The sequence below is a fragment of the Amblyomma americanum genome, chromosome 1 (genome assembly GCF_052857255.1).
Source record: "Amblyomma americanum isolate KBUSLIRL-KWMA chromosome 1, ASM5285725v1, whole genome shotgun sequence".
Classification (NCBI taxonomy): domain Eukaryota; kingdom Metazoa; phylum Arthropoda; class Arachnida; order Ixodida; family Ixodidae; genus Amblyomma; species Amblyomma americanum.
Window position 1 is genome coordinate 359,701,069 of NC_135497.1, and position 25,648 is coordinate 359,726,716.

Below are 25,648 nucleotides of genomic sequence, written 5' to 3' on the forward strand. Positions count from 1 at the left end.
GGACCGCTTCGTGCGCCCTCTGACTGAGGGAAGTGTGGAGGGGCATCCCGAACGGGCTTCCACCCCACGGGGGCGTGATCACGTGACCACCCCATGCACACAGCCCGTGCCTTGCGCCTATGTGTGTGCGCGTGTGGGTGTGCGGGTGCGTGTGTCCTGTTGCTTTCGTATTCTGAGCGCTTATTCGGAACGAAAACGCCACGGAAGGAACGTCCGCGATGAATCGATTTTCTTTCTGCATACTCACCGGCACTGCTCAGGCGAAAGCATAGTTCCCTCGATGTGGACGTTGCCGGTGTTCAGGCACTGGACAAAGGCTTCCAGATCGTAACAGGATGCCACCTTGCGAATTTCTGTGGAGAGAATGGCGGCCTCAAGTTCCGCATCTCAAAGCGCTCACACTACACGGTTAACACATTTGCCTATTTCCACTGGACTTCACGTATGCAGCTGGCACCGGCAAGATGAATCGTATAACTTTTCTTGAACTAAGGGCTAACTTACGGTTCAGGTATTTCCCCCAGACAACAGACGTATTTATCTCGGTTTCATTTCACAATATTTCTTATGGGTTAAAGACCTCAAGGTCGGTTTTATGGATGGGGGTGGTCATACCCCCTCCCCCAAAACCACGCCCCATCCAAGAGTGACCCACATGTCCGCCTCCGATCTGTCTCTACTTTTTCTCTGCCTGAAAGTATGCTGACGATCCGATGGAACGAAGCGTATGCGTTGTGAAGCGCCAGGAATCGCCCGCTCATGGTCCGGGTTGTAGGCACCTCGCAACACAAAGCTCCTAACGCTTGCTCTTTTTCTTCAGTTACTTGGTGAGAGATCCCTGTGTCCTCCTCATTTTTCGCCGGTCGATCCGTCAGAGGGTAACATCGCACAAACTTTGTCGATGCAGCGGGTGGCAGCGAGCGCAACGGCTCCAAATCACATCGAAAAAGTGTGCTCAAGGTCTGTCACAGCTCGGACAACCCCCAGAATATAGCGACTCATACTCACTCTTCAGAAGATCTCTGTTGTCTGCGCAAGCTGCTCTCCGCACATTCTCGATGCCTGTCTGAATGGCGCCGAGCTGCATGCTTTGATCTATGCAGTCATCAAGAGGGTGCTTTTGAAGACAGCTTTGGTCTGGGTCACTGCGCCGTGCAAACATTGAATAAAATGTGGTGTAGCAACTAACGTTTGTTCAGAACCAGAATCAGAATCAGTTTACTGGAATAAAAAATAAAATGTAAGGTGGACAAATTTATATACAAGGAGGTCCCTAGTCAGTGACTGTACTGGGACCTTCTAAACAGTATCGCGTAAGATCATATGTGATAAACAAAGGGGGAAAATATTTAAAAGAACCGGAACAGAACATTTTACGAAGCGAAAAAAGCATAAATAAGCACAGGGAAAAGTTAGATCGGGTGCCCAGTTAATTATTATTGAACTACGCGGTATATAGTGGCCCACTCATTTCCACTAGTGAAGTGAAATCGGGTTAATTCACGAGCTTTCTATCATGACAGCGCCGTATTCTACGCCTCATGGCTTCCTGTAGCTGGGCTGGACCCCCGACCTTTCTCGTAGATTGCTGATTTCGCTATCATGAATAAGTTTACATAACATCAGGACAATAGTATAGCGTAACACGCAAGTGTAGTTAACTGTTTTCTGAGCCGGTCATGGCCACCCAGTCTGTGCGAGCTCTCTTACCTCATCTCCCCATCTTATATCTCCGCCACCCTGCATGGGCTGTGTCACGCCGCCATTGTTGTCCGCTCGCTCCGTTATCGTAGACTCGCTTGTCTTCTCAAACGAGCGCCATCCCTTTTCTTTCCCGTAGTATTACAAACACTATTTTTCCTTCTGCTTGTAGCTATGCTGTCTTATGTCTAACTTCAAGTTTTTTTGTTAGCTGGCAAGTTTCGGCCCCTTAATTTAGTGGGTGTAGGTAAGTCACAAACTATTTCGCTCCCTTCTTGAGGATACATACACACAACAGCCGAATTCGACTGCACGACTAGTCATTGCTCAGCCGGTGAGGTGTTTTATGGCATGCTGAGCAGGGCAGATGATTTGCATCTCCATCGTGTTATTGTTATTTCTCGTCATTTTTGCTCATGCGACTATTTGAGTGTTCATGCCTATACTGGTACTAGCTAGGACAGATGGTACGCTCAAATAAGCAAGTAGATAAAAAAACAAGTATGTACAGACCCACAGATTACTCACTTTTCTTCTCAGGGCTATCGGTAAGGTGCTGTTCATCTCAAGGCATTACTTGTCAACTTCCTGCTACTCTCTCCAACCTAATCTTATCTCCGTCTGCCGTGACTATTCGTCCCAGGCAGGTGTCTTACCCACAAGTTGCAATATCCCAGTACGTGTCATGACTACCGTTGGGCCCTTCGATCGCTCCACTGTCAGACATTGCGTCGATTTTCTTGAAACAGGCTTAAAGCCCACCGTTGCACTTCTCTTGTTCATGTCTGAAACCATTCGACGTGATACATCGTTCGAGCTACTTAGCAGTACAAATAGCTCTTCAAACCAGATGCAGCTGCATACGGCAGCGAACAGATGCGTGCTTACGGGATCACTCCACGGATACCCGTCGTCCGGGAGCTGTATGCTCAACAAAGCACGAGAAGGCTCTTGATGGCTGCTGATGGCGAGCATGATCGCCTAAGTCCATTTGGCAGTCTGAGCGTGTTTTTGCTCGCAACGTGCGCATTCGTTTAGGAACAAAGTGGCCGTATAATAATTTGTTCCACGGGTTGTTTGACGTAACCCGTTCAACATAACAGAGAGCGCTGTGGATGTATGGGTTCGAGCAGGCCGCTCTGGGAGCTATACTTGGCAGGGTTCAATGCTATAAAACTTTGGGCCCGCTGCAATCTGCGGCAGCCTCCGAGCCACGCGCATATCTTATTTTCGCCGTCTTGCAGCCCCTTTTTGCCAGCTGCGACGCACAGGTGTCAATTAAACGCGATAGCGTTAATTGGTCCATTCAGCGGTTTGGGCTCCTCTTTGCATATCACATCGCAGACATGGACTGTCGGATAAGAAGGCCTCAATTGAACCAAGTCGAACGAATGTGCCTCGATGGTCTAGGGGCAGCTTGTCTGACTCGCAACCCAAGAGGTACAGATTTGATTCGCATCTAACGACCCGAAGTTTTTCTTTCAGCCCAATTAATTTACCTTACTTTCTTACATGTCACAATAACGTTAGCCATGTTGCGACCTTAAAACCGCAATTTATCTAATGTTTTTATCACTTTTTCAATTCCACGGCTCCACGCGTGACGTCACGACTCTCTCGACGAATCCGGATTTCCTCAACACGTTAACTGCGACGCCAGGCTTCCGCTGAACACAACCCTTAACGCTGTCGCGTTAATATTAAGCGGAATACGCAAGCTTGTGCCGTTGTGATCCCATCATGCGTCTGCCGTGGTTCTAAATATTGGAGGCACGCCGTGTCACGTTTGCGGGCCACTTTAGGGAAGGAAAGTGGCAGTAAACGTTGAAATGCTCGTTCGGTGCCTTGTGCATCAACCGAAAAATTACATGCGTCCTTCTTGACGTGGTTGTTGTATACTTGAAATTTGAGACAGTTGCCCCAGTGCGAGGGGATGTGCCTCAAGTATATGATAGCCAAAAGTGAGGGTGAACCAGAATAAAAAAAAGGATTTTGACGCGCAGAGATACAGGCTGCGGTATTGTATTTCCTGTGCTGGCGGACATCAGAAAAACGAGTGAATCCTTTTAACTAGTGGGCTGTTTAACTAAATTCTTTTAGTTAAGTTTGAACTAGTACAGTTAGGCGCCAGGTTTAAATTAGAGATCTATAGCTGGTCGTTAGTAATATTTAGGACTTTAAAAACGCGTTTACAGTTGGCACTGTGGCTTCAAAATTTTTTGCCTTCACGCGCGCGTTTCAAATATCGTGCGTTTTAGGCGCGTGGACTGCAACGCTCACCAATGGCGCGCGTTTCACATAACCTTCATTATCCCGTCCGCTCTGGAGCACAGAGCAGCGGTGAGCAACGCAGCACGGGCGGTCACATGACATGTGTAAAAGGTCACATGACATGTGTGCTACGGAATGACGTCAACGAATGGGCGTCGCAGCGCGCGCGCCGAAGCCGCGTCCTATTTGAAACGCGTGCAGGAAGGCCAAACGCTGTTTAGCCACAGCGCCGCAGGTAATCGCGTTTCTGAAATTCTAAAAAGGTGATCAAGCTACTATTAACACTCAGCTACAAATATCTGACTGAAACCGGGCACCCAAGTGTAATAGTTATCATGTTAACTATTAGTAATCAGGTAATCAGCTTACTATAGTTAAGGGGATTTACCTGTTTCTCGATGTCCGTCAGCACTGGTATTAAAATGCCGCAGACGCCGTCTCTACATATCAAAAAGCGGTTTTTTAAATATTCCGGTTCAAGTTCGCTGAAACAGCCTGAACAATATCATATGCCTAGCCTGAAACGAACGGTATGCAACTAGATTACATCCTTCGCGTTATTAGATCAGTCTTTCATGCGACACAGGAGCGTAACCATTTGCTTACCGTTAATTTGGAGCGTTATACCTTTTGCAAAAACATGAATGATAAGTCTTGCCCCCCCCCCCCCCCCCCCCCCCATCTCCCCCTCCTGCTCTCATCTGCAGGTGAATGCACAAACGCTGAAGAGAGCGTGTTCTGGTTCGTATAAATTGATCACGCTTCGCTTTGCGCTAATAAGGGTGTGAGTACAGAACGAATCTGCGTACTTTGCACTGAGCGGCGCGATGAAACGGGGCAGGATGAGGGAAAATGCACCGGACAACGCTTACCACCGACTGGAGTTTTACATGAGCAGCATGCATTTAGTTGGCAACAACAACCTCCGAATAACGGTACAAAAAAAGGGCCACAATAGCAAAAGAGGCAGTCAGGGTAACTGAAGGAACGGCATCGAGGCACCCTAAGGAACGGTAGAAAGTTTTCATTTTCACTCCAAGTTTGTTGATGCCTTCCAGAATGTTAGTGTAAGTACTGTCACCTCGTGTTCGCCAACTTCTGTTGATAGAGCTTTCATTTTCTGCTCTGTTCCTTCGGCTTATAAAGTATAGACGCAGTGCTAACTTTCTATTAGCGCTGATGCATAAAATGTTTCCGAAAGTGGGCTTATTCGTGCAGGTATACCGCATGTATCGGACACTTAACGCAAACGTAAAGAACAGCACAGAGCTGTAGAAATTTTGCTGTTCCTAATGGCAACCATCTGTACTTAAAGCCTGCTTTTCTTACGTGCAAGCGGGCTGTTCCTGCATCACATCGCCTTGCTTAAATCCAAAGGAAGTCGCCAGATCCATGACCGCTTCATTTAGGCACCTGCGGGCTTCGTCTTCGTGGCACTGCGGCTCTTTGTGGTGACCAGGCCCGGGCTGGGGCGCTGCGGAAAGGAAGAAAATCCGAGTCCCCGCTCAGACGCGGGGAGCCGACTGCACCCGCCTCTAGACCCACCACCACGGCTCAGTGGCCTCGGCGTCCTGATTGCCATCGTCATATTCGACTGCACTGACGGCCACATTTTGGAGGGGGCAAAACGCGAAAATGACTGCACACCGCTGTTTTTTTGTTCTTGTGTGTGTTGTGGGTTAAATAATCCCCGGTGGTCAACTAGTATTATTCGGCACCGACAAACTTTTTTATCTTCATTAGAATCGCTCTAATCTCCACCTCCCCTGTTAGGCACACATTAAGAATATTTCGGCGCTTGCCAAGCGTATAAAACCTCACTTGGGTTTAATCGCTTGAAAAACAAACCGTATTTAGTATCAACTGTATCACTTTCGAGAACGATCACTCGGCTCGTAGGAGTTCCTGCAAAAACGCGGCCACGGTAGTTAGCGAACCTGTTATTGCTTGGAACTCTGTGACTGGGCCGAGGGAAGCTCGATCATGCAGTAAAAACAAAGGGATGGTCGCGGCTGGCAAGATAGTTCGAAACGAATTGCTGAGCTAGTTGGGACTTCACTACTTGTATTCACACAGCGCAACAACGAACACGGACAACAGGGAGACACCACAAATCGCTGATTTCAACTACGTTTACTACCGCGAGCAGCGCATACATGCCGGGCGTCTCATGTAGGATGTTCTGCAATTTTTAAAAACAATTTTTTTTTTAGTTGGACGCGCTTTTTTCGGAACAGCATTTTCAGCGCAGCAGTGTATGCGAACATAGCTAAGACATGCTAAATTGTAGGCTGGTTAATTAATATTGAGTAGTTGAATTTTTAACTATTTCTGTTCTCATTATTTAGTGAGAGACGTGTAGACCACCGTGGGTAACACACATAAAGGTTCTTAGAATTTCGAAAACACAGTTACCCTCGGCGCTGTGGCCGAATAACTTTTGGATATTTCGACGAGTTACGTGCACCGTAGGGGTTGCTTTGCCTGCAAGCGCCTCGAAGGCGCATGTATTTCAGCTCTATGTAGCCAAAACTTGTTGGGTCACAGCGGCGGGGGTAACTCTGTTTTTTGAAATTCTAAGAACTTAATTTGGATATTACTTGAGACCGGTTGCACGCCTCTAAAAAAAGAGACTAACAGTAATAGTTAAAAAGTTGACTGCTCAATATTAGCCAACCAGCCTACTTGTTAGCGCATCTTAGCTGTTTTCTGATGCGCTACACCGCTCACAATGCTATGCCGAAAAAAACTCCTTTCTAACTCAAAAAGCGTATTTTTAAATTGCAGACCATCTTAGGTGATGCACCGGTATGAACAGTTCAACGCGCGCGCGATGCAAATGAACACGATGTGTAACGTACTACTTGGCAGCCACAGCAACCTGCACAGAAACACACCCTTTATTGTTACACGGAAAAGAAGACACTAATAGTACAGTGAGTAATGAATCAGGGATTTTGTTTTTTCTTGAGTGCTATGGCCCAAAGTAGTTGAGCCATATACAGCGGCGAGCGAGTCGAGTTTTCGAAATTGTAAAAACTGATACGGCTATTACTAACGGCCGGCTACAAATCAATGATTGCAGTGAGGTGCCTATCGGTGATAGTTAAAAAGTTAACAATTAGAATTTAGTTAATCGCTTTACTAGTTAACACGATTCACTTGTTTTTTGACGTCCGCCCACACTGGTATTACTAGGCCTCAAAAAGCTTCCCTTTATCCCAAAAGCCCTGCATTTAAAAATTAAAGGCCGGCTTCCTTAAAACATCTGGTATTTACAGGCCACCGGGATTTGCTGCTGACAGGCCACGTTGTGGAGCTTTTGTAGCGCGCTTTAGAACACCTCAGCTGCGGCGGGCTGAGGATCATTCTCACTCAATCTATAGAGAGATTCGAGGTAATGCAAAACAAGCCTCACAGCGCGGACCAGAAGCGCACGTGATGACCTGCATATCTCTCAGGAATGATGTGCGTGCCTCGTAAGTACGTAAAGAGTCCTTGCATCGTCCCCGTCTGCATGGTGACCGCAACACACAAATGGAGATTGCGGAGAGCGCGTGGGCTGCCATCTACAACTCGCTCTTTGAGGCTCAACTGCCTTAAGCTGGCTCCGAGATTAGTTCGCCGTCTACTCTTGACGATGCGGCCGTCGACTTTGTTAGCCTCTTGCTTTATGCGCGGAGCCAAAGAATGGATAAAATGACCAGTATCACTGGTCGCGTGCCTCGGTCACAGCACCGCCGTTACCTGGGGTAGTCGGTGCCTGCTGCTGGCATCCAAGGAGGTCCATGCCGGTCTCCAGCTGGTCAGTTAGGAGGTGTTGCTGCGCTGCGCACTCGCCAAAGAGCTTCTTCACCGTCCTGCGCGAGCAAGAGCGAGAGAGAAAGAGAGACGAATCATTATTAAAATAGGTTTTTGCCTTCAAACATCGTCCTCTTAAGTCAGAGGCCCAGCGCTGGCTGCCATCTCCCGCTCAGCAAAAGGGCAAGGGGAAGGGCTGGCAATGTACCACGAGCCTCTTGTGAGGTGGCAGATCTACGAGTTGGACATGTGTCGGCGAGGTGACGTGTATGTCGGTATTGGGGCGAGGGGAAGGCGCCTGTTTGTCTTTAGGGGCTCATGTATAGACAGCTTCCTAAGTCGAGAGTACGTAATGGGGTTAGGCGTATATCGGCGGTCCTTCCGGCGCCCGCGCAGGTGTTCCGTGTTGCAGAACGAGAATGCAGGGAGATGTAAGGTACCAGTGCATTAGCTAAAACGAGAGCACCAAGATTTTTTCTTGGAAAATCTGCCCGTTTCCTTGCTGCACGTCATGAGTCTTGCAAGATAATTCTTGAATACCATGTAAGCAGTGACACCCGTCAGTGCTCACTGCACTTGTGTTCAGCTGTTGGCCTGTTTTGTCAAAAAGCAGTATGCTTTCTTGTTCATCTTGAGAAAGAGCGCAAAGGACGGGACACAAGAAATAGAACAGGACGAGCGCTGACTATCAACTGACCTATTGTATTTTTTCCTGTCCTGTTGTCTTTCTTGTGTCCTGTCCTTTGCGCTCAAGATGAACTTGAACCAACTAGCCCGACTGTATACTCTTGTGGTTTCTTGTTTTCTGTTTAGCTCTGCTCTTCTCTTCCTAAGGGACATGCACACTTATAAAGGAACAGACGCAGATATTTACTTTATTAACCGACGTTTAACAGAAAATAAATTCCACTTATGCGAAACGAAGTTATTAAACGGCACCGATAATCCTGGCCATAAAGCACACATACATCTCGATCATTTCTTTTGTGGAAAGCTAGCATGCACGCAGCAGCAAGAATATGTATATGCGGCGTCCAGCTCTAAAGAGGATAGTTAATCACGACAGGCGTGGAGGATAATCAGAGAGGAAGGGGTGACACGGGAACAGCGTGTGCACGCTATATACAGGGGTGTGTCGTTGCAGAAACGGCGTTCAGTGACAAATGAACAGTGACATCAGAAACTACGATACGCTGTGACTCAGAAGGCTTGACACAAAGGGTGCTGCTGCTTAGTGCTCCTCTTGCATTGTTATGACTTGCGAAGTAATCGGCAATACGTCTGCAAGATGCGCCCCAGTCACCAGTCAAAGCCACCACGCGGACACTTGCGATGCCGTTGGTTCGTTTTTTTTATGGGGTTTAATATCTCGTGACGTTATTGATCACTGGATATGCCGGGACTGGGCCCAGGAACGTCAGGGTCTCTGACTGTGCTGGACAGTGGGTTATGCTCAGCCTGGGGTAGCGGGTTTGCCTGCCGGAGATGATCATGATGGCGCATCCAACGTCGTCCGCCTGCCAGTTGGACGTTCGATGAAAACGCTCCCTGGGTTGTGACTACAGCCGGCACCCATGCAGGCCCTGGCTGAAAGTTTCTGGCGAATACCTGATTCCCAGGCAGTACCTGAATACGAGGTTTCGTTCGCTGGTCGCATCTGATCTTCTGCTTGAGCAGTTTTTGCTGTACGGTGGCCCTTGGATCCGGCCGGAGCCGGTCCATTGCAGTCTTCCTTTTTCGTCCCAGCAGTAGCTCTGCGGGACTGCATCCCGTGACTTCATGTGGTGTCGATCGACAAGTCAGCAAAAAGCGTGCAATTTGTGCCCCAAGGTCCCCAGGACCAGCCTTCTGCAACTTCCACTTTACGGTCTGAACGGCTTGCTCTGCAGCACCATTAGACGCTGGTGGTACGGCGGTACCAGCATCCGTCTCACCCCAATATTCTTCAGGAATGTTGCAGACAGGTTCCTAATAAACGCTGGGCCATTTTCGGGCACCGCGATGTCGGGTAACCCCTAGTTCGCGAACATGACTCTCAAAGTACGCAATGGTGGCGTCTGCAGATGGCGAAGAAACTTGGAACACCTCAATTCATTTAGAAAATGCATCCACTGCAATGAAAAAATAAGTGTTCCGGTATGGCCCAGGATAGTCCACATGAAGTCTTGACCACGGTCTGTCCAGGAACGACCAGGGCATGACGGGTATTGGCCGTGATGCTCGCTGCTGCTCCTGGCATGTTGGGCACCCCTGGACGGCAGCAACGATATCGTCATCCATTGCAGGCCACCATACATGGCTCCGCGCTACAGCTTTCATCTTGGATATCCTTGGATGAACCTCATGAATCAGCCTCAAGACGTCGCTCTGGAGTGACGCAGGGACCAACACACGGTTGCCCCAGAGCACGCAGTTCGCTTGCACACTCATCTCGGAGAACCGTGTTTCATACGGTTTCCCCTCAGGCCCCATGTCCAGCTGGCAGTCAGTCCACAAGGCTTCCATCATATACGAAACCACTGGATCGCGGGGGGGGGCAGTGGCTTCAGCAACAGCAGCTGACGATAGCGTTCCCGGGAATACTGCCGCCGCATGAAGACGTCAGCAGGGCAGTCCACGGAAAACTCTGTTGTGGGAAGTGGCAGGCGACTCAGTCCGTCCGCACGTGCTATGTGGCTACCAGACCGGTAGCTTAGTGCATATCGGTATCCAGACAACAGCACGGCCCATCGTAGCCCATTGGGCGAAGGGGACTCTGGGACAGGTCTGTCTGCTGTGAGCAAACCTAGTAGTGGCTTGTGGTCAGTTACGGATTCGAACGGGCGACCCCACAAGTACTGTCTGAACTTTGTGACCCCAGGCACGAGCGCTAACGCTCCCTTGTCCAACTGACTGTAGTTCTTTCTGCAGCCACCAGACTTCGAGACGCAAAAGGAATAGGGCGCTCTTCCCCCGACGTCTCGTGCTGTGCTAAGACTGCCCCAAGCCCGTAAGGTGAGGCATCTGTGATCAGGACAGTCAGCCTTGCAGGGTCAAAATGTGTTAAAACTCTAGCGGACGTAAGCAGCTCTTTGCTTTTCCGGAAAGCTTGCTCCTCTTCAGACGTCCAGCACCACCGGGCCTCTGCCTCCAATAAGCGGTTCAGGGAGTGCAAGACACTAGAGAGGTTTGACATCAACTGTCTATAAAAGTTGATCAGGTCCAAGTAGCTTTGCAGCTCCTTCACAGTCCAAGGCACTGCTGCTGCTGCCAGCACGACTTCGGTCTTGGTTGGGTTCGGTTGAAGACCGGCTGCACTGATGACGTGCCCTAGATACTCCACATTAGGTACCAGGAACTCGCATTGAGAAAGCTTCAGCCTCAGCCCGGATCTCCTCAGTCGCTCCATGACTCGGCACACATTAGCCCAATGGTCGCTGTCGTTGGCACCGGTTACCAGTATATCGTTCAAGTATGCCGTGACATGGTCAAGATTGTGCAGAAGGTTCTACACCTCGCGTTGAAATAAAGCCGGGGCTGACGACACCTTGAACGGAAGTCGGGTGAACTGGTACAATCCCTTCGAGGTGTTGATGGTGACAAATTTTTGAGATCTTCGTGCAGCTTATCCTGCTGGTATGCATCTCTCAGGTCGAGCTTTGTAAACTTAGCGCCCCCCGTTAGCCTTGCAAACAGCTCCTCGATGCGATGGGTTGGGTATGACTCCAGCACCGTCGCTGGGTTGACTGTCATCTTGAAGTCGCCGCACAGGCGAACGCGGCCATCCCGCTTTACTACGGGAACGATGGGCGCGGCCTATTCGGACGTCTTTACAGGGCGGATGCCTCCCTCACGCTCCATCCTGGGCAACTCCTCGGCAACTCTGTCTCGTAGCGCGAACGGGACGACACGCGGTTTAAAAAAATCTTGGCTTAGCACCCTCTTGCACGGTAATTTGGGCCGTCACGCCGTCAAGGGTGCCCAGTCCCTCCGAGAATACCTCATGGAATTGACTCACCACCACCGGCTTCGTGTCGCCGGAAAATCCTCTGAGCTAGCTGCACCTCCGATGTCTCCAGTCTCGCCGAGGGAACCAGCTGCGTAAACTTCCTCTCGCTGATAGTTGACACAGTGGCGCCGGTGTCAAGCTCCATGTCCAACGTCACCTCATTGATAGAAACTTCAACACCCATTGGCTCTGGCCCGGCCGCTTGAAGCGTCCATAAGTCGTAAGCTCTCTCCTTCTCCGGCCTGTATTCCGTCGCCGCTAGCTCGTCGTCCAGATTGTGGACAGGTTTCGGTCCATTCCGGAACCTCGCTTTTTCAGTCTGTGACGTGCTTGACCGGCATACTCTGGCCAGATGTCCTCTCTGCTCGCACTTGAAACAAACGCTGCTCATGTGACGGCAGACTGAGGTTTTGAGGGACGCCGTAGTGGAGGTGTCCGGATAACAGACATCGCAGAGTGCACGGGCCTGTAGCATTTCGCCTCGACCGAAACGTGACCTCCGCGGCCGGTATCGAACCCGCGTCTTTCGGGTCACCAGCCCAGCACCATAGCCACTGAGCCACCGCGGCGGCTGCAAAGCGGCTCAGTCCGTTGTTACACGAAAAATGGAACTAGAACTTTTAGTGCGCAAGCACTAGATGGGTCACTAGCGAAAAATCCGAGACGCATCATGCTGAAGCCTCGGTGTAACTCGGGGAAGCTCGGAGGAGCGTCCCGCCATCTTCCGCCGTGCGGAGAGAGAGGGTGTGAAGATGAAAAGCGAGACACGCGGTTACGTTTCTCGATGCGAAGGATGAAGTAGAAGAGGAAGAAGGAGAAGAGGCGAAGGATGGAGTCGCCGGAGGAACGTGCAGTGGAGCAAGTGGAAAATTATTGAAGAAGCCGGTCCTTCGACCGATTTCGATGCGATGCAAAGACAGGTGCAAAGACAGTATAACTTTGCCAAATGGGATTCGGAAAGAGATGAAGAGCGAGGAACGCGAAGAACAGCAAGAAAGAAGATGCGAATGATGAAGCCGCCGGAGGAACGTGCAGTCGAGAGGCGTGTACAAGCGGCTTCAGAGAACACCGAACAGAGGGAACGGCGGCTCGAATCGCAACGAGCAGCTCAGGCGGCTTATCGCGAGAGGAAAGCCGAAGAACGACTGCAATTACGTTTGGGTGCAACTCGAATTTCCAAGCTTGTAAACAGCTAAACAATGATAAAACAAAGCTAACAAGGGCAAACGTGCTCGCGCACCTAAGCCACATTTAGCTTATTCTTACAGTGGAAGCGGTAACTTTGACAAAACGACACAGAGACGGCAAACAGAACTGTGTAGTTCTGTCAAAGTTTGCGTTTCCATTGCAAAAACCCTGTACCGTCTAGCCCCAGTCGTTGGTTTTGTAACATTTAACTTAACCAGATAAATCATCATCATCATCATCATCAGCCTGACTACACCCACTGCAGGGCAAAGGCCTCTCCCATGTCTCTCCAATTAACCCTATCCTTTGCCAGCTGCATCCACCCTTTGCCTGCAAACTTCTTAATCTCATCCGCCCATCTAACCTTCTGGCGCCCCCTGCTACGCTTACAATCTCTTGGAACCCACTCCATTACCCTTAAGGACCAGCGGTTATCTTGCCTTCGCATTACATGCCCTGCCCAAGCCCATTTCTTTCTCTTGATTTCGACTAGGGTGTCATTAACCCGCGTTTGTTCCCTCACCCACTCTGCCCGCTTCCGGTCTCTTAACGTTACATCTATCATTTTTCTTTCCATGGCTCGCTGCGTTGTCCTTAACTTAAGCTGAACTCTTTTCGTTAGCCTCCACGTTTCTGCCCCGTAGGTGAGTACCGGTAAGATAAAGCTGTTGTGCACTTTCCTCTTTACGGAAATTGGTTAACTGCCACTCATGATCTGCGAGAATTTGCCATATGCGCTCCACGCCATTCTTAACCTTCGAGTTATCTCCCTCTCATGATCCGGATGAGCTGTCACTACCTGCCCTAAGTAGACGTATTCCGTCACAACTTCTAGGCTCTCGCTGCCAATTGCGAACTGGTGTTTCCTTGCTAGGCTGTTGAACATTACCTTGGTTTTCTGCGTGTTAATTTTAGACCCAACGATCTGCTCTGCCTGTCTAACTCATTGATCATGATTTGCAGTTCACCTCCTGAGTGACTCAGCAAGGCAATGTCATCAGCGAATCGCAGATTATTTAGGCATTCTCCATTTATTCTTATTCCCAACTGTTCCCAATTCAGGCCTCGAAATACCTCCTGTAAACAAGCGGGGAACAGCATTGGCGAGATCGTGTCTCCTTGCCAGACGCCCTTCCTTATTGGAATTTTATTGCTGACTTTATGGAGGACTATAGTAGCTGTGCAGTTGCTATATATATCTTCCAGTATTTTGACATAAGGCTCTTCTACCCCCTGATTACGCAATGTCTGTATGACTGCTGAGGTTTCCACTGAGTCGAATGCTTTCTCGTAATCAATGGAAGCTATATATAGAGGTTGGTTATATTCTGCGCATTTCTCAATCACCTGATTGATAGTGTGAATATGATCTATTGTGGAATATCCTTTACGAAAGCCTGCCTGATCATTTGGTTGATTAAAGTCTAACGCCCTTACTCTATTAGCGATTACCTTAGTAAATACTTTGTAGGCAACGGATAGTAAGCTGATCGGCCTGTAATTTTTCAAGTCCTTGGCGTCTCCCTTCTTATGAATTAAGATAATGTTTGCATTCTTCCAAGCTTCTGGCACAGTCGAGGTCATAAGGCATTGCGTATACAGGGTGGCTAGTTTTTCTAGCACGATGTACCCTCCATCCTTCAACAGATCTGCTGTTACCTGGTCCTCCCCAGCTGCTTTTCCCCTTTTCATTGCTTCTAAGGCTTTCTTTACCTCATCTTTCGTTACTGGCGGGATGACGCATTGCTATGCACTGCTCTCTTCCTCATTAACGCTCTGATTGCATTGGCTACTGTACAGATCTGTGTAGAACTCTTCGGCTACGTTAACTATCTTATCCATATTGCTAATGACATTGCCCTGCTTGTCTCTTAATGCATACATCTGGTTTTTACCTATGCCTAGTTTCCTCTTCACTGCTTTTAGGCTACCTCCGTTCTTTAGAGCATGCTCGATTCTCTCCACATTAAACTTCCTTATGTCGGCTACTTTGCGCTTGTTTATTAATTTCGAAAGCTCTACTATTTCTATTCTGTCCGTAGGGTTAGACGCCCTCATGCTTTGGCGCTTCTTAATCAGATCTTTCGTCACCTGAGATAGCTTCCCGGTATCCTGTCGAACTGTCCTACCGCCTACTTCTACTGCTCACTCCGTAATTATTGATATCAGATTATCGTGCATTGTATGAACATCAAGATCGTCTTCCTCAGTTAAAGCCGAATATCTGTTTTGCAGCGCTATCCTAAACTCCTGTGCTTTCCCTCTTACGGCTAACTCGTTAATGGTCTTCTTCACTAGGTTCTTCCGTTCCCTCTTCAAGTGTAAGCTAAGTCTAGACGTTATCATTCTGTGGTCGCTACAACGCACCTTTCCGAGTACGGCCACACCTGAATGATGCCAGGTTTAGCGCATAGTATGAAGTCTATTTCATTTTTAGTTTTGCCATTGGGGCTCTTCCAGGTCCACTTCCTGTTTTATCGTTTGCGGAAAAAGATATTCATGATCCGTAAATTATTTTTATCCGCGAATTCGACTAATAACTCTCCCCTGCTATTTCTAGAGCCTATCCCATAGTCACCTACCACGTGGTCGTCAGCCTGCTTCTTGTCCACCTTCGCATTGAAGTCGCCCATCAGTACAGTGTACTGCGATTTTACTTTATTCATTGCCGTTTCTACGTCCTCATAGAAACTTTCAACGGTCTGGTCATCATGGCTGGATGTGAGCGCGTAGACCTGCACCACTTTCAGATTGTACCTCCTATTCAGCCTAATTACTATAGCTGCTACCCTCTCGTTAATACTATAGAACTCCTCTACGTTGCCAGCTATATCATTATTAATGAGGAATCCCACACCTAGTTCTCGTCTATCCTCTAACCCGCGATAGCACAGTATGTGTCCGTCCTTTAGTACTGTATACGCCTCACCTGTCCTCCTAACTTCGCTAAGCCCTATCACATCCCATTTAATTCCCGCTAGTTCCTCGAACAGCACTGCTAGGCTAGCCTCACTAGATTAAGTTTTAGCGTTAAACGTTGCCAGGTTCATATTCCAATGGCGGCCTGTCCGGAGCCAGAGATTCTTAGCACCCTCCGCTGCGTCACAGGTCTGACCGCCGCCGTGGTCAGTTGCTCCGCAGCCGCTGGGGACTGAGGGCCGAGGGTTAATTGGTTTGATCATAGAAGGTTGTGGCCATGTACTACACCAGGGTGGCCAAATCCCGCTCTGGTGAGAGAGCGCGTTGTCGGTTCTGGTCACCGAGATCAGGCCGCACTCCAGGCCTGGGTATGCAATTCCATCGACACGCGGATTTTTTTTTGAAACCCGGTGGAGAAATGCGCGGCACCAGGATTCGAACCTCGGTCCTCTTCCACGCGAGGCGGATGCTCTACCTCTACGCCATCGCTGGGCCTTAACCAGATAAATCGGGGGTCGATAATTTTTATGACGTCTGCCGCTGACCACAGAGGCCAGCATGGCGATGGCCCTGAGGCAAGCTTTTCCTTATATGAACTTACGACTTCAGAGCGTGAAGATTCAGTGTTGCATCCTAGCACTTGTCACAGCGCTAGAGCGTGTCGTTTGGTAGCACCTCTACTACCGCCAAGCATCGTTTTACATCTTCGATGCTGTTCCTGCTTCATCATTGTTGACTAACTTCTTGGCTCGGTCTTGAGTGCGCGGCAACAAATGATTCAAAGCACCACTTCGGGAAGTCACAGGACGCCATAGTATATTCTGGGAATTGTGAGCGACTCGTTTAGTTGTCATTTCCACTTGTTCTATTGGTGTAACGCCACTAAGCATAGTTTGTAAGTCGGCTTTGCCTAATTAGATCAAAATTCTTCACACTCAAGACTTCAGACGCAGCACTGGCATCTATACATATAAAAATTAACATCTACCATGTCGTTTACGAGTGTCAAAACTGGGCTAAGTGAACAGAAAAGTGCGCCTCCTGCAAGTTTCCTGGCATATGAAAACATTATATGACACGTGCGGTCGGCAATCGGCTTCCCAATTCTTGGGTTGAGAGCTTAATGAGGTTTTTGCACAGTAACCCATCGTGAATACGTAGGGCTCTTCGTTATCGGGTTTTATTTCTTTGCAGAATTCGGTGGTAGATTCTTTTTAGGTCTAATACTGGAACAAATGACATTGTTCAGCAAAATATTTTATAATTCGGAGTTCTTGGGGTAATTTTATTTGCAGAAAAAGACAATTTACTACAGATCATTGTGTCTTTGCGGGACATAAAATGCAGTATTCGGAGTTCTCGGGGTAATTTTATTTGCGGAAAAAGACAATTTACAACAAATCAATGTATCTTTGCGGGGCATAAAATGCAGTATCTTTGATCGTTATTTTCATAAAGAATATAGAAATGGCAGATTGCACCAAGAAGCTTTACACGGTAGATAATTATTTTTTCTCATTTATTACAGTTATCTCGACGCGCGTACTTCCGGCTCCTGCGAAGCACTTCTGCGTACATGCAAGCCCTGCTTGCCTTTGTACACTGCAAAACATTCATTCAACATCCGAGCGACCCACTTTAACGCACAGGATCCACACGTCGTCGGTGATGCCAAAAAGATATCTGGTCGTCCCGCGTGCTTTGGTTTCTCTGTCCAAAAACGTACCTTTCTGAGTTATCCTTAAATCAGGCCGTGCCACGAATAACTCGTGCCCAATGAGGTTTAAAATTATCAGTTAACTGAAATCGCCCCTTTGCAATAAGCAGCACAAGTTCTCCACAAATTTTCATGCGGTGTCCTCAGCATTGTTCGCCTGAAAACGACGTTCTTTAGTAGGCGTATTTTCTGGCAGAAATTGTGTTTAACCCGAAACCTAAGAAATATGTTTAGGGGCAAGAACCGTTTAAACTAAGTTTTATCCTTGAACGAAGGGACCTATGAATACATTTTCTGGTGCACGCTTATGTAAGCATTCACTGCTGTGTTTAGATACCAAGTATGAATAATTGTTGCAATATTTGGGTCAAACTCGATCTCTAAAACTATGCTTAGTTTCGATGCGTCACCAGTGCAACAAGTGGTATCTAGTCCATGTTGAGGCAGAAGCCGACGATGCGCTCGCAACTCTCGGCGTACTTTGCTCTTCAACGTGTCTTTACGAAATGGTCTGCTGAGGGTTAATTTTTTAAAAAGATGCGACTAAAAGCGCACGTTAACACAGGTGATGTGGCATTATGACCCTGAAGGCCGCACGAAATGGTATTTAACCTCCCTTCAAAGCACCATCTACGGTCCAAATCCAAATCGAAATCTACAAACCAAGATACGAAGGACTCCTGACCATTAGCATTTCGAAGCTAACGGTCGAGCCCATACAAGCTTTCCCGCATGACGTCATTTCCGAGTACCGTAATTTTCTGTCTAGAGACCCCAGGCTGCACATGTTTTAAATGTTAAAATTTTACGCCTTGCGGAATATCTGTACGTGCGGACTACATAACAGTTTTGTTCTCAAAATCACCAATTAATGAACTTATTTGAATAGACAGGTTAATGATTTGGTCTATATGACCTTTACGAAACTCGTAATTCTTGTAGGATAGTACGGCACCAAGCACAAAAGAGGCAGTAAGTCTGCGACAAGACAAAAATAGGAACGTTACGTAACTCGAGCGTGTGCTATTTTGAGGAAAAAAAATTACAAGGCGGGAAAGCTGAAAGATGCAAGCCATGGTTCAGACAACTTACTGAGCTGCCATTTGTAAAGAGCCGCTGGTTTAACCTCGTTCTCCTTGTTATCGCTAATGTGGCTCTGAGAGAATGCATGAAAATACATCAGAAACATGTACGTACCCACATTCGTCCAACTTGCCGCTGAGGACTTGTCGTGTCGCTTCCAAAGCGCCCTTACACGCGTCATTGGTTTGCGTGGCCTTGATGCCCATGAAGCCTGCAAATGATTCCCCGGCTCGCTGTCATTAACTGTACTGATGAAAGAGCGCGAAAATTTAGCGTCGCATTCTAACGTATCCTTGTTTTCTCGTTTTTCTTCTCTCGGCTCAGTTTTTAGTTGGATTCACCAACAGGATTCTGCTTGCCGCGTTAAGGCTTTTCGGCGCGCTAGTTTGTTCCGCAGCATCATATATATCTTGCAACGCGTAATGAGAAACGCAACAAAAAGAATTCGAGACGGGACACGGAACTGTGTCCATTTCGTGTTCTCTGCGTGGCTTGTTTTGCGTTGAATGTGCTAAGTTGGATTGCGGCGGCGCTATGCGATAGTACTTGAAAACCTTGCATACGAACCATTGATTTCTTTAATGCAGGCACCCTTTTCGTCAGTGCTACGACAAAAATGAGAGAAACTGAAAAGGTGCGCGGCACGCGGAAAATCGGCAGGGCCCAGATGGTAAACCGGAAGAACCTCCCCTTCAGCAAGTTTTCGTTGCGCGTCTTTATGTTGTTGTTGTTGTTAGCCCATCATCTTTTGATAGGCTAACAACAACAACAACATAAAGACGCGCAACTAAAACTTGCTGAAGGGGAGGTCCTTCCAGTTTACCGGGAACAGCACAATGAGGCGTTTGTCGCGAACTGCCGTGTGTGCTCACCTGACCGAGATACTCAACAACAAAGACGAAACTTGCGTATAGATATAAGTTTATCACAGTTTTACTATCAAAGGCTGTCTCTGGTTGCAGACGCGCGAATGGCAACCAAAGAGCACAGCTTGCTTATCGGCCGATGGCTCGAAATAACACTACTGGAGGTGCAAGTCGCACTTCTCTGACGAATGCCGGTGAAATCAGGTGACCATTAGCAAACGCGGCAGCAATACGCCGAGGTCGTTATTAGCGCGTCCTGGAGACTTCTTTTCCTCATGGACATCATTTTTATCCAAAACGGTTATATCATGAGCAAATATGTTCGTCTGCTCCGACAAGGAACACATGGGAAAAGAATTTCGTACAGCACACCAGGTTTACGTGAGTTGCTACGCCACACGTTTTAATGGAAGGGTAGCAAGCAGCGTTCTTCAATGTAGCACTGAGTAATGGAACGCATACAGCTATCATTCTGGCACCCCTTAAATAAGAGGCGTGAGCGAAGCCAGAGCCTTTGCAAGCTGTGATCTCCATGTTTCCTAAGTGCCATCGATCAAGCCTTCGCATTAAAGCTTGTGAATACGAAAAGTAGGCTACCGGTCTTCTGTTTTCTGATCGCAGTGTGTGAGATTCTTCTTGGCGACTTCAATCGCATTTACTTCCGTAAAATTTACTCTAAGAGTAAAATAACATCGCAGTAATGTTTAAAAGAACAAAAATCAGGCAAATGCAATAGGTGGGCCGATGAACCCGCACAATTAAAAAACTGACTGGCATAACGCAGCAATTGTCACCAAAAAAAGGACACGACAGACTGTATGGGAATGGTTTCTGATTCAATCGAGGCCCGGTGCCCGTTATCAGGACCGAAGGGTGCACGCCGCTGGCCTGTTCACGGACATTACATCACATCATGGTACAGAACTAACGAGGACGTGTCGACTGCCTCCTGTGAACGGGGAGCCCGCAAAGGTCCTGGAACGTCGTCTCCATTCAAGGCTGAGTAAGTGGGTGTGATTTTCATTTTCTTCAAACATCAATTCTGGCCAAATGGAATTCCCCCTATACCTGCATAAGAGCCTATCATCTCAAATCTACACCCAGGGGTGCGCGAACATCCTGCCATGCTCTACCCCCACTGAGAACATGGAACCCTTTGGCCAGTCGTGGATGCGCGCGAAGCCGTCGTACGCATTTTGGAACGGAATGCCGAAAAAAAACGAAATTCATGCTTGGCCGATTGGGGTTTAGTAAAGAGGATTTTTGGCCGCGTGGTACGGGCGTACTGTCGACGCCGTACCGTGGACACTCACGCTTCCAGGATGTCTCGTTGTCCGCACACACGAAGCCACGGACTTGCTCGTAGACCTTCTCGCGGGCTTCGATACCGGGCTGCTTGGAACATTCTTTGAAGTCATCAAACCTCGAGCAAGGCGAGTCTGATTGGAACAAGGTCCTTTGAAAAGAAGAGATTTAATCACATTATTAGACAGTTTTAGCAGAGCGTATTTGTGTCTCCGCTCCGCTCACGGTACCACTCAGCCTTACCGGAGCGTTGGCTGTAAAAGAGCTTTTTAGCTAAGTGGAGGCAGACAGGATGGATGGATGGATGGATGCATGGATACAGCTAAACCCTTTAAATCGGGCGGTGACTCAAGCCACCTAGCCATGACTTATGAAATTTTACTCTTCTCTTGATTTTAGCCACCAATCGTATAACTTTCGCTTGGTTACTTCTAACCTCTTCAAATCCACTTCCCTTCACTATCCCTAAACCCCAATGCCTTGGGTAAGTCAGCCCCGCTGCTTTCCACTGTAGGGTGAAGCCCTTTACAGAAAAGTATCAAGTGTTCAGCCGTTTCCTCCTCCTCTCCGCACGCAATGCACAAAGTGTCTATCTCATGGTATCTGACTCTATACGTCTTAGTCCGCAAAACTCCAGTCCTGGCCTCAAACAACAAAGAGCTTCCCCTACAATTATCATAGATATTTTCTTTGGCAATTTCCTGCTTAAAAATCTTGTATGTTCCCAGTGCTGATTTCGTCAGCATTCCTTTTTCCTACAGAGCTCTCTCTGTTTTTTAAACTTTTTCTTACCCGATAATTGCTGATTTGCCCCCTACTGCTGTCCAGATAATTGCTTGCAATTTTCTAGTTCGCTTTCTGCATTTCGTATCAACATTCCTTATATACAGGCATCTGAAAACCTTCCTAACCCTCTGCTCTTCCCCCATTTTTCTCAATCGCTCCTCAAATGCTATCTTATTGCTAGCTTCTCTGCTCTTGAACGACGCCAATCCCATATCACCCTCTACCCCCTGATTTGGTGTATTGCCATGTGCTCCCAAAGCTAGCCTCCCTACACCACGTTGTTTAATTTCTAACCTTGCTTGAACATCTGGTTACATGCACAGGACCGCATTACCGAAAGTCAGGCTAGGAACCATCACCCCTTTCCAGATCTCTCTTACCCCTTCACACCTATTGTAATTCCACAGTGCCCTATTTTTCATGACAGCTGCATTTCTACTAGCTTTATTCATTACATATTTTTCATGCTCGTCAGATACCCAACACCGTTATTTATCCACACCCCAGGATACTTGTATTCATCCACTACTTGTAGCGTGAACTCCTGTATTCTGTGCTTGCCGACCTCATCACTAAATATCATGACCGCAGATTTTTCTTTACTAAACATGAAACGTAATCTATCTCCCTCTGTACCACATGTCTATCAACTTCTGTAAATCTTCCTTGTTGTCAGCCATTAGCACTATATCATCGGCGTATATTAGTCCCGGTAATGAGTGTTTAATTCATTCTGCTTGCTTGAAAAAAGAAAGGTTGAAGCCCAGTCCGCTCCTCTCTAGCTTGGTCTCCAACCCTTGCAGGTATAACATGAACAACAAAAGAGACAGAGGACATCCTTGCCTAAGCCCCCGTTGTATCTCTACAGGCTCTGATACATTTTTTTTCATTTTATAAGCACTCTGGTACCTTTATATATATCTTTTAAAAGATTAATTACTCCATCTTCCACATCCAATGCGCCCAGTATGTCCCACAGATACTCTTGAATAACGTTGTCGTAAGCTCCCTTAATATCCAGAAATGCTAGCCATAGGGGCCTGTGTTCCTTTTCAGCAATATATATACACTGCGTTAATGAAAACAGATTGTCCCCTAACCTCCTTTGTTTCCGGAACCCATTTTGTAGCTCCCCTAGCACCCCCTCGTTCTCCACCCAAGCCTGCGATCTGTCCTTTATAATCTGCATCACCACCCTGTAAACCCAAGATGTCACTGTTATGGGACAGTAATTACGTTAGCTTTGTCCCCCTTTCCATTATATATAAAGTTCATTCTACTTAATCGCCATTCACCAGGGACTTTCCCATCCACTATCATTTTATTCACCACCTGTATTAATGTTTGGTTGGATTTTGGTCTTAGCTTCTTTATTAACATAATCGGAATACCATCTAGTCCTGTTGATGTGCCACTAGGAACCTTCTTCTATGCCATTTCCCACTCTCTTTGCTCAAGTGAAGCTATTGCAGTAACCGGTCTATCCTCCGATAAATTATGTGCAACATTTCTTTCTTTAAATTTTTCTGTCATCCTTGTTCCTATGCGTTTTATCACTTCATTCCCTTTTAGTCGAATACCCTGATCTGTAACAATAAACCTTTGTTCTAGCCTAGTCTTATTACTCATTGCATTTAGATGCTTCCAGAATTTTTGAGCTGCTTCTTTATCCTTTCTATGTACTTTTGGCATCCATTGGGCATGCTTTCTTCTGATTTTCTCATTAATAAAATAGGATGCTTCCCTTCTACACTTTATGAAGGTATCCCAATTTCTGTCTACTTCAACTTCTGGTTCCCCCCTCTTCTTGGAATATCTGTGTTTTCTGGACGCTTCCTGACGTTTCTCTATCGCCCTCTTGACCTCCTCATCCCAGCAACTTTTGGGTTTGAGTCTTTTCCTTTTTGGCTTTACTCGCACCTTAGCTAGCTCTAGCTCCAGTAATCGAGTTAATTTGGTATAAATCCATTCTGTTTCACTATCCTCAAAAATTACTTTCTCAATTTTCTTGGCTGCTGCTTCCAATTGCTTTCCTGAGTAAAAATTCCCCTCTGATTGTTCATCTTGCTTCAGTCCTACATTGGTTCCGCTTCTGAAACTCAATTTGATACGCTTGTGGTCACTACCTAGACTTCTAGAACCATGTTCATCTATGCTCATTACCCCTAATCTATTATACATCCTCTGTGACATTAGTGCATAATCTATCGTCGAGTGCAGATTCCCCGCCTTCCATGTTAAGAGCCCTTCACACTTCTCGGTACTGTTGCATACAGCTAAATCATGCCTGTCACACATGTACTGCAACATGCTTCCTGTCGAATCTGTGTACCCATCCAGGTCTTCCATATGTGCGTTCATGTCGCCGAATATAATTATCTCGCCCTGTCCTCCTAGCTCATCAATGTCGCTTGCAATACATTCTAACATTTTCCTGTTTTCCTCTTTGGCATTAGCTTCTGTTCACAGGAGTGTTTGCTCCCCTGCCACTTTTCCTTTTAGCCATAAATATTCCTTGCATCCCAGCTGAACCCTTTAAAAATTTACATTTATGAATAAATGCCCCAATTCCTCCCCCTTTCTGCTGCCCTCTGTTCTACTGCAATATTCCCATGCGTAGTCTGGGTTACAGGGTGGTTGCTCCATGTCTCTAAGATGCGTTTCCACTAAACCATATACCGTTATTTCCTCCTGCCTTAACTGTTCTTCTATTTCCTCCCATTTCACTCTATTCCTGCCACCTTGCATGTTAATGAAACACATATCTGAATTAACTTGGCCCTGGCGCTTGTGTCTATTTCTTCTCCTATGGTTCCATCGTCCCGTTGATCTTGGTTCTTCCTTCTCTACACTGGTTCCCTCAGAGCTCTAGGCCCCCCAAAAAAGCTGTTGCCTGGCGTCCCATCCTACTACCACCCTCTTGCCAGTGGCACCACCGTAGTGAATGCCATCCTGTGCAAAAGGGTGGGGCCTGACCTCGTACACTTCCCTGTTAACTTCCATTACCCCGTATCTTAGTCGGCGACTAATTAACCTAATCACACGGTTAGCCTCAACGATCCTTTTTTTCGTTTCGCTAGCCTGCCTGTGAATCTCTGGGATTGTGCATATGGTCACATGCACACTTTCAGGGGCCTCTCTTAGCCTACGCATCCTTACTTCTAACTGCTTCTCGAGATTCTGGCTCCTCCCCTTCAGCACATCGTTGAGACCAGCATGGATAACGACAAGGTGTTCGCCATCTATGCTGCCCCCCACCACCTCCTGGACTTTGGCCATTGCATCTACCATGCACTTCCCTGACTGGGCCTCCACCTGCACCCGCCTGTCCGCCTTCACTGTCGTCAAAACGCCTCTCTCAACCCTCGCTACGTTCGAGTCACCGACTACCAGAACCCTCTTCCGCTCTAACCGTTCGCTTCCTGACTGCGACTGTTGCCCTCCGGATCGCACTACCTGTCTCTCCCGCCGCCGTACGCTACAGTCGCGAGTTTTTGCATGTCTCTCAAAGCCTGCTGCGCAACATCGCTGTAGGATCGACGAGCCTCGTCCCACACCTGACACTGCTCCGAACCGGGGTGCCCTGCCGGCCGCGACCTGAGCGCTTCTACCTGCTCTTCTAGCTGGGCCGACTTCTCCCGCTTCTCTCGCCCAAAATTCGCTCCAACAGGTCGGAATCAGCCTTCTCTCTCTTAAGCGACTCGGCGACCTGAGTTTCTAACTTAATCCGTTCCCCTCGTTCCACCTTCAGGTCCCCTTTGAGTTCCTTAATCGTAGCTGCCAATTCCCTTTCCACGTCTGAGCGGCCTCCTCAAAACGCTCACATATCTTGCACGCGAAGCTAGCCCCATATGCCTCGGCTAAGCTTCTGAACTTGGCCTCGTCTAAATAGCACCAACGGTCGCACTCCTGGCACTGCACTAACTCCCCGTCCCCTTCCACCTTGACTTTCCTAGCTGGCCGACCCATCGTCCGGCTGACTTCTTAACGTAAAAGTCCGCCAAAATTCCTACACAGAAATCT

General features: G+C 47.7%; 1 protein-coding gene across 1 annotated transcript in view; it reads right to left on the minus strand.

Annotated features, from left to right (window-relative positions):
* The window catches only part of LOC144115613 (uncharacterized), a 56,809-nt gene that overhangs the window by 14,600 nt on the left and 16,561 nt on the right, over positions 1-25,648 (minus strand). The window contains exons 3-8 of the mRNA XM_077650035.1: positions 20,848-20,990; positions 18,783-18,879; positions 7,720-7,832; positions 5,302-5,446; positions 1,009-1,145; positions 248-353 (exon numbers count right to left, since the gene is read on the minus strand). Coding sequence (XP_077506161.1) covers positions 248-353; positions 1,009-1,145; positions 5,302-5,446; positions 7,720-7,832; positions 18,783-18,879; positions 20,848-20,990 — 741 coding nt within the window. The remainder of the gene's footprint in view (positions 1-247; positions 354-1,008; positions 1,146-5,301; positions 5,447-7,719; positions 7,833-18,782; positions 18,880-20,847; positions 20,991-25,648) is intronic.